At 43.4% G+C, this 8634-nt stretch overlaps 2 protein-coding genes across 3 annotated transcripts; both read right to left on the bottom strand.

Moving 5' to 3' along the window:
- pvalb8 (parvalbumin 8) lies at positions 1 to 2443 on the bottom strand. The gene is made up of 5 exons (XM_069674135.1): positions 2256 to 2443; positions 1745 to 1812; positions 1121 to 1253; positions 547 to 656; positions 1 to 267 (listed from the first exon to the last, which is right to left on the bottom strand). The coding sequence occupies exons 2-5, from the start codon at positions 1803 to 1805 to the stop codon at positions 242 to 244; spliced, it is 330 nt and encodes a 109-aa protein (XP_069530236.1). The 5' UTR covers positions 1806 to 1812; positions 2256 to 2443; the 3' UTR covers positions 1 to 241.
- A 3531-nt stretch (positions 2444 to 5974) lies between these two features.
- LOC138602660 (parvalbumin beta-like) lies at positions 5975 to 8231 on the bottom strand. Of its 2 annotated transcripts, none has more exons than XM_069674174.1 (5): positions 8149 to 8231; positions 7474 to 7543; positions 7236 to 7368; positions 6360 to 6469; positions 5975 to 6270 (listed from the first exon to the last, which is right to left on the bottom strand). In XM_069674174.1, exons 2-5 carry the CDS (start codon positions 7532 to 7534, stop codon positions 6245 to 6247), a joined length of 330 nt encoding a protein of 109 aa, XP_069530275.1. In that variant the 5' UTR covers positions 7535 to 7543; positions 8149 to 8231; the 3' UTR covers positions 5975 to 6244. The 2 variants fall into 2 exon arrangements, with proteins under 2 accessions (XP_069530275.1, XP_069530276.1); XM_069674175.1 differs by having other exon boundaries at positions 7474 to 7540; positions 8149 to 8224.
- Between the last annotated feature and the right edge of the window lie 403 nt (positions 8232 to 8634).

Below are 8634 nucleotides of genomic sequence, written 5' to 3'. Positions count from 1 at the left end.
TGGTAAATTTATTGTACATTTATTTGGGAAATACAGCTTTACGATCCGTCTTAAACAAAAATAACTACAAACATGGTGAGAATGTGTTTGAGTGTGGACCAGAGTGAGTGTTTCAAAACAAAAAGTTTAATCTAACCAGGTGGGAAAATGATTGACTGAATCTAATAGAGCCCTTGAAGCAGTGGAGTAAGGGGAGGGAGCGGGGTCCGATCGAGTTGCAGAGGTGATGGAGTCCAGGTGTTTAGGACAGGACCATGGCCTGGAACTCTGTGGAGGAAAAAGATGTGATTATTCAACACGTCCACCGAGCACCTGCCTTAGTCTGATATAGCTGTCTTATAGAGCTAGCATGATGAGGCTAAATGCTACATTTCTGTGCTGCTGTTGTGCTCTTCTCAAGTCCACATAAAACAAACACATTTAAAAGTGGTCAGCAGCAACATGCGGCAGTTTGGAGGCCCTTCAGTGTCTCTTCTGTGTTGCAATTTAGGGCATAAAAATATGTTCCTACTGACCGCAATCAACCGGGCTACTCTAGGAACTCACCATCTGCTCCAATCCGACCATCGCTGTCGTCATCAGCAGCACACAGGAAGCCCTTGGTCTCCTTGTCTGTCAGAACGCGAGCCCCGGGAGAAAACCTCTGGAGGAAAAACCTGGCGGGCGCAGAGCGAAAAGGCCAAAAGTTAGAGGCGTTCCTCTGTGAGAACTTAACACGTTACGATACACAAAGGTAGAGAACAAGGAACAAGCACAGACTAACAAAGGAGTCATCTTAATGTGCACAGGTAGCATGTTTTAGCATGTAGTGTTGGTCCCTCTCCCCTGAGTGAAGTTAGACTTGATGCAGCTGTTTTGTTCTGGAGGTGATGACATCTAAAGGTGGGTGACGACTGTGCTGCTATTACATAGATCTGTTTGACATTAGTGTGGAGAACAATGGGACATAATTGCCCTGAAAAGTTTGAGAGCCTAAAGCAGATAGACATCCCCGTCCTGTGCAACAATAAACTGAAAGCAGATGTAATTATTCTCCATCTTTTCTCCGTTTGAAGGATCAGTAAATGACAGCCGCTGACCCCGACAGATCCCGGGCACAAAGACAGATCTGCTCACTCACTTGAGCTCTTCCTCCTCAATGAAACCGCTGCCATCGTTGTCAAGGATGCCAAACACCTTCTTCACATCCTGGGGGCTCTTCTTGGTGAGGCCGCACATTTGGAAAAACTTTTTGGGGCAGAAGGAGTCTGGTGCTGGAGGAGGAGAGAGAGTGAAGTGAGGAGCAGCTCAGGATGAAGACTCAGGTCAATATTTAGCTTTATTCACTTGTCTAGCTGAATGTTTTTACTGAGCTAGAATTAAGGCAAAGTCTGTGTGAGATCAGCTGATCCTCCAGATATTTAATTGGTTGAAATTGTGGAGACAACATGACATATGTCTGAAAAGGTATTATTAAGTGTGATGAGGTAGAGGTGCATCAGACCTGACTGATCCATGAGGAGTTTTTTAAGTTTTAGAGACCGATTTTCCTTCAATTTTGACCTCCAGTGATAAAACATTGCTTATAAAATCACTTAAATAAACACAACTGTATGCCCTTAATCATATAAACGTTACTAAGCCTAAGTACATCTTTCCATGCCCACGTTTTTCAGTCTTCCAGCAGGCTATCATGTACAGACAGGCTCCAGAAGAAGTACTGTATAGAATGAAGAGAAGTAATGATATTGGTGGAAGACGATACCTTGGCAGTCCTTGATAGCACTGTCGATGGCATCAGCGGAAAGGATAGATGAGAGCGACATTTTATTCCTGTAGGAGGAACAAGCGTGGTGAATTATTCACATATGTATCCAGGTAAAGAAGAAAACTCTCCTGCTTGACATTGATGGAGAGCTAAAGGCGTCCAGGTAACGATGCTGAGAAGTCACGGCACAAGCATGCAGACGTCCTTAAATGTGTCATTTTTAAAAAAGAAATTCGGGATGAAAATACTCTTAAAAGTGACTTCTTATTTACTCTTTCATCCCACAGAATACACATTAAGATAACCTGGCTTTTGTCGCCAAAATGCGCACAAGTCTCCACTTTTACGCACGCAGTTTTTTCACCTGTCGTCTAACCAGGCAGCATCGAAACAGCTCTAAAGTGCGCTGAATTTACCGAAGAGGAGACAGAGAGTCCGTCCCTGCACAATCTTGGAATATAAATTAACAAAAAGAGCAGCGACTTTCCATCTAAAGCCAGAGACTTACCGTGTTCAGGGGTTCTCGCCCGGTCCGGTGATCCAGCAGAAAGGTAAGGCTATGTGGTGACTGCTGTCTGTCAAGGCGGATTTATATAGGTCTGATTGCAGTGACAATGGGGATTGCTTGAGTTACCTGTCTATGGATCAAGTTCTAACTGCCCGCCCCTGATCCAATTTCTCTGCTAACTAATTAACCTTTACTATTTATAACGCCCGGGGACACAGAGAGCGGACCGTGGACATCTGTAACGCCCTTGTAAATAGCAAATTAAGTTAAAAAGCGCATTCTTCTCCCCCCATCCACCACTCCCTCTTCTCACCCCTCCTCCTCCTCCTCTTCTCACCTCTAGAATTATATAGTACAGTAAATGTAGGGAGGCTGTAATGTAACGGCAATATCTCTCTCTCCTTTTCTCCCTCTCTTGCTGTTTCTGTTCTCCCCCTCCTCCCCCCACCCTTTCATGCAGATATCCTTTTACAGGCAGCGGTCCCAAAACGAGCACATCTGAGCCACATCCCGCTGCAAGTATGCCGCTATGATTAGAGGTGAGTTGTGTGAAGTATAAGGTCACCTCTCATGTGCATAATTTGATGTTTTTTGGCGTTCTGCTGTGTTTCACCTACCCCCATTTGGACATTAAACATCCACCTGTCCCGGCTGCTTAAATTCGGATACACAACAGATGGGGGGGAGATTATTTCCAACCAAATCATCTGTAATATAATCCGTAAATTCACATAAGTCAATGTCAGGGACGCCGGTGCTCCTGAACCCTCGCTCGCTCTCTGACATAGGGACAGTCTCGCTAAATTGCTTTGTCAACTGTGCTGATTAAGGGACACGAGGTCACCCTCTGCGTCTGCGTCCCCGTCCCGCCATGATGGTGATGATGGCGCATAATGTGCAGTGTCCCAGGTACTTACGTGCACCATTTAGACAGGGGTTTGGCAGCCAGAGGTCACGCAGGTCTGACTTTCATCATACTGGAGTTTTTATAATGTGCTCTTTTAGCTTCTGTCCAATGTGTCCAGTTGCAAAATGACCAGTTCAGTTTGTCTTTTCCGAGGGCATTTGTGGCCCCGAGCGGGTCTGACACACAAACAACTTCAGGGGTCATTAAGCGCATTCCTGGGAGAGTGTTCACTGCAGCAGCGCACAGAAAAAGAAGGTTATCTCTCCCAGTACTGTAAGGTTAGCTGAAGGTGTGCAGATGCAGGATGCAGCAGCAGAGTGTGGGGAGGAGAATGGCAGATATGACATGCTAGAGATGATTCATGTGTTTAAAGGTATTTATAATCAGTGTGCACAATATTTAACCGGCAATTACGTGCCCCCACGAGACGCCCTTCATGGGCTTAGGTCGCTTGATTCAGAGTCCACAGTGCTGACCCTTACATCATGCATGCAACCTCCCCTGATTAGTGTCACCTCCCAAAGTGTCTCCGAAATATCTGCAACCCGACACTCGGGGATATCCTTGAATGCAACCAAAGGCAGTGGGGGACAGCATCCCCCACTCCACCCCACCTCCCGGGCAGCAGCCAGCTTCCTCACATCAGGAGTCAGCCTCTTCGTCACGCGTCAGCTGGCGAGCGTAAACCGCAAGTGATGCTGTCCTTGAGCTAAAGATCCTCTTTAACATTATTTAAAGGCCAAATACAATACTTACACTGTACTTAAGAGGAGTTTCGGGTATCTGTACTTTACAGGAGTATTTATTCTTCTGATTCTAACTTTCACCCCCTACATGTTAAACAAATATCTGCTTTTATCTTTGATTAACAAACACAAGCTGTCTTCTGTTTGATGCACTATAAAACAAATTGTGTGCACCTGATAAGTTGGGTTTTTACAGTGCAGCAGGAGACTCCCATCTGACTACATCATACATGAGAGCAAAATTTAAGTTCAGTTGTTCATATTTTGCCTTTTATTTTTATTGTATTTGAAGTTATTTAAGTCTCAGTTCTTCCCCAGTGCGTAAAATTGTGCTTCAGATGACTATTATTTACTTTTATAGTCATTTCAGAGCCTGAACTTTTTCACTTTTACTTTAGAAAAGCTGTTGAATCATTACTTTTGCTTTCACCAGAGTTTAATTTACGCACGTATCCGTACTTCTGCTTTCTGCACCGCTGGGACTCAGTCAAAGTAGATTTTAGTTGTTTTCTATTTGAATTATTCGAAGGTGACAGGATTAAAACGCCTTCATTATGTTAAGTAATAAGAAGAGGGAACCTTTACGCACAGTGAACGCACGGCAGCCTTTTGTTTAATTCTTTGGCAGCACCATGGCGTCTTTCATTATTGAATAAAAGCGTGTATCTCCGGTGGTTTGTCATTGTCAACCTTTCCTAAATGTAAACCCGGTGCCAACTTGTTAACGAGGCCCTCAACAAGTGATGTGCGATAGTGTTCAGCAGTGAGCTGCCGGTGAGGAGAAACTCAATCATCTGCTCCAAACTGTGAGTGAAAAAGAGCCTGAGGAGGAGGACACCGGAGCAAGAGCAGCGGTGCGATTTTTTTTAACCCACAACCAGGTGCATGATGTCATGCGCCATGCTGATACCTCACAGACTATACTGTTACTGCGCGATCATTTATTTATTACTAATGTTCTAACGAGCCTCACTGCTGGACGTAGCCTATAGCCTGGCCGAGAGAACGCCCCCGTCCTCAGCCGTTCTTTCGATCAATGGTTTATTTTAGTGGGAAATAAGACAAGATAAACGCACTGCCGGTTACTCTCTTAATATGGCAGCCTGTGTTCATCTTTGCATGTCAGTGTCGCGACATTTAAATCGTGTTTTCCTTCGTTAAAACGGGATAAACTCGCATCTGTGATTAATTAAACATTTCAGCAACCTTTTTGGAGAAGACCACCCCAAAGGATTCGCAGTGATACGTTTGAATATAACTTAACAGTTAGATTTTACATCAAGTACATTTGTTAGAAGCAATTTTACAACTATAGTTTGAAGAAAATCTTTACTATTAACATGTAGGCCTATGTGTAACGAATTTACTACTAACGTGAGTTCAACAGAGCCCCGTTACTTCAAGGCAGGCTCCTCTGCCTGGATAGTCTGTAAGTGACAGTCAAACAGTCGTTTTTACTATCGGATCATGATTTACTGTAACGTGCTCTGACCTCTAGTGGTAATGGACATGGCTCCATCTAGTGGCAGCAGGATGGGACTGCACAAAACGCGCGCGCACTTTTTTACACAAAACATTGTCACTGAAAGTGTGTGAATAAGTGTGAGTGCCCACGTTTTATTAGCAGGCTAACCATGGCACGTGGGCTACCCATGGCGAGAGAGACAGACAGACAGACAGACAGAGAGAATAGGCTATATGTGTGACTATATGTTTATTATATACAATATTAGATAGATAGATAGATAGATAGATAGATGCAAATTTAAACATGAAAAGTTCAAACTATAAACCTATATATGTCTATATTTTTACCTAACATTGTTGATGTTGTTTTCAACGAACATATACCCTAATAATGTAATAATAATAATGATAATATGGCATAGGCAATATTGTTCTATACAGTAAGTAAATTAAACCACTGTATTGAAATGATGTCAGAGGGAGAGAGAGAGGGAGAGAGAGAGAGACAGAGAGAGACAGAGAGAGAGACAGAGAGAGAGAGAGATTCGTTCATGAACTGTACAGACACAGTTAACATAGAAAGAATGAAAACGCCGTAAGACCGTAGCAAAAGAATATTTATTCTTTTTTTTACCGTTCGTTCCTGGAAAGTGCATCATAGATTTTACAGTAAGCAAAATTCATATTTAAGACATGAACACAACCGAGCGACATTCACAATCATCATTTTGGACAGTGTGTTGCATAGGAGGAAACGTCTCTTAAGCAAATGTATAAAAATTATTTAGCCTATATTCGGATGAAAAGAGGGGAGGTCGACGTGGGCTTTGTTGTTCCATCAGAGCAGGTGTGGTTGGTCAGCTGACATCTTATGCCTTAACCATGGCTGCGAACTCTGCAGGAGAGACAACAAGGAGACACGGTTAGAGAAGAAAGTCAGCACTCTGCGTGACAACACGTGATCAGAGTCCACGCGAGGCCCACCATCAGCGCCGATCTTGCCGTCACCGTCGGTGTCACCGGCCTTGAGGAAAACCTTGGTCTCGTCGTCGGTCAGTGCGCGTGCACCTGCCTTGAAGTTCTGCAGGAACAGCCTGCGGACGGGACAGGGTCGATGGTTAGTTCAAGGACCCGAGCTTGAATCAGCTGCCACAGAACTACCTCCTGCTACACTACAAAAACAAACTTTTGGGTAGAGTTAATCATTTTATATAAAACTACAAGCTTTATTATGTAAGAAGTTAACTGTGAATAAAGTTAGATTAACTAATTACTAATACTATTTAAATGTTTAATTGTCACCTCACACAACATTAAATGGCCTACTACGTACATTTTAATCGTGTTTACATCCGCGCATGCGCCTTTGAACAAGACAAGACACCTGTCTTTTAGGTAACTTGGACTGCTACAGCCAAAGGCTATAAAGGCAGGTGTTATCTGCAAAACAAACTAACTCATAGTTTAACTAAAGAGTTCATAAGTTATTAGATATAAAACAAGATGGAAATATTTAAAGATATAAACTATTTTCGGGAGGTTATTATGTTTATTTTCCTTTTAATAATTTGATGCATTAGCCTGGTGGCTAAAGGGGAAGTTTGATCTGAATCATGTCGCCTAGTTGGATGCAGCCGTAAGTCTGTCTGTCACTATTTAAAGGGGGGGAAACATGACATGACGCGTGCGCATACAGTAAAGATCATGTAAAGATCACAGACCAATGACTGATCAAAGATAGTTTGACCCTGTGTCTCCCAAAGTGCGCATGTCTACTTCTCTCGCATAGAACAGTACATCACTAATAACTGTTGTTCACCGGGCCTACGGGCATGATTCTCTCTTGTTAAATGCTCTTACTTCAGCTCGTCCTCCTCAATGAACCCGCTCTTGTCCTGGTCGATGATGCCGAAGGCCTTCTTGACGTCGTCGGCGGACTTTCCGGCCATACCGCACGCCTTGAAGAACTTCTTGTGGTCGAAAGTGCCAGCGTCTGAAACGGATGCGAGTTGTTACTTAAATAATAGCCCATCAAGAAGGCTACATCTATGAGCTGAACAAAGCAGCCACACAGGAGCGCTGTTACTTGAAGTCTCACCTTTGCACCCAGCCAGGGCTGCAGCGACATCTGCATCAGCCAGTACACCTGCGAAGGCCATTGTGATCTGCTGGAATCAGATTCAATCATGTTATCGCCGAGTTTTAAAGTAGGGAATATTATGGTTATAATAATAGACTATAACAAGTTGTCTACAATATGCTCACTAGCCTGTTTTGATTTATGTCACCATTAAGAATAAGCAATAAATCACGTCAAATAGGCGATGAATATCAACCATTGAAACAACATACCCACTCCATCTTTTGCGTAACAGTTTGGTCTTGTAGACAATCATCAATTCAATTTCAAACGGCTCTCTATTATTCCAAATGCAGTACAAACAGGCAATATTAAAATAGGAATATGTGAGATAGCAAAAGGCAAATAATTCAGTCCACTTTTCTTTGAGTGGCAGCTCGATGTTGAGTTTCCGAATCCCATAAAACAGGCTGAGATTTACACTTGTTCTCATAACGCAACTCTATAGATGCTGGGAGGTCTGACCGGTAATCCATGTCTTCATTCAGTGGACCCCCAAACAAAACTCATTTACCCGAAGTCCATCTTAAAACTGTTTAAAAATCAGTGTTTTCTCAAAGATGCCAATAATCGAGATGCTGCGTCTTTGTCTGCGCGGATCCGGGCTTTGTTCCCTCCCTTTATCACACTCACCTCTGGTTTCTTTGCTTTGTAGGGTACAGATGATACAGACAAGACTCCGAGTCGACTGCAGTGATCTTCCCGGTGCTCCCGGTGACCTTTTATAGTTTCACTCAATGGAAATCTGAGGCATAAGATAACTGACACCGCCGGGGAGGGGGTGGCGAAAAAACCGTCCTGTGGCCAGAGAGCGGTCTATTTTAAGTTTCACAAACGAAGACGCTTAAAAGGTGCGTTTGAAGAAGTCTTCAATATGCCCCAATGCTAAGAATAGGCTGTGCATTGCTGAGGAGGACGAATTGGAAGTGCTGCTGGCACCACACAGCCGTATTCAGGAGGGTGGATACGAGGCATGCTTGCGTTAGAGCCGGCGTAAGTGGCGCTAATTGGTTGTTTTCCCTCTTTTATGTTGATTTGGAGGATTTAGACTTTTGAATTAATTCACTTATTTTGAGTCTACTTTCCGTCAGACTGTTGGAGTTTTTAAATACACTTTAC

The sequence above is a fragment of the Semicossyphus pulcher genome, unplaced genomic scaffold (assembly GCF_022749685.1).
Source record: "Semicossyphus pulcher isolate SPU_LCO1_2020_fin unplaced genomic scaffold, fSemPul1.0.p SCAF_23, whole genome shotgun sequence".
Taxonomy (NCBI): Eukaryota; Metazoa; Chordata; class Actinopteri; order Labriformes; family Labridae; genus Semicossyphus; species Semicossyphus pulcher.
The sequence above is the reverse complement of the archived record's forward strand: the minus strand, read 5'-3'. Positions and strand labels throughout refer to the sequence as shown.

Coding starts and splice junctions, on each gene's coding strand:
- pvalb8 (XM_069674135.1), bottom strand. CDS start 1,805: ATGTCGCTCTCATCTATCCTTTCCGCTGATGCCATCGACAGTGCTATC. Junction 657..1,120: donor ATTGAGGAGGAAGAGCTCAA/GTGAGTGAGCAG, acceptor TGCGCCCGCCAG/GTTTTTCCTCCAGAGGTTTT. Junction 268..546: donor TGGTCGGATTGGAGCAGATG/GTGAGTTCCTAG, acceptor TTTCCTCCACAG/AGTTCCAGGCCATGGTCCTG.
- LOC138602660 (XM_069674174.1), bottom strand. CDS start 7,534: ATGGCCTTCGCAGGTGTACTGGCTGATGCAGATGTCGCTGCAGCCCTG. Junction 7,369..7,473: donor AGCCCTGGCTGGGTGCAAAG/GTGAGACTTCAA, acceptor CATCCGTTTCAG/ACGCTGGCACTTTCGACCAC. Junction 6,470..7,235: donor ATTGAGGAGGACGAGCTGAA/GTAAGAGCATTT, acceptor TCCCGTCCGCAG/GCTGTTCCTGCAGAACTTCA.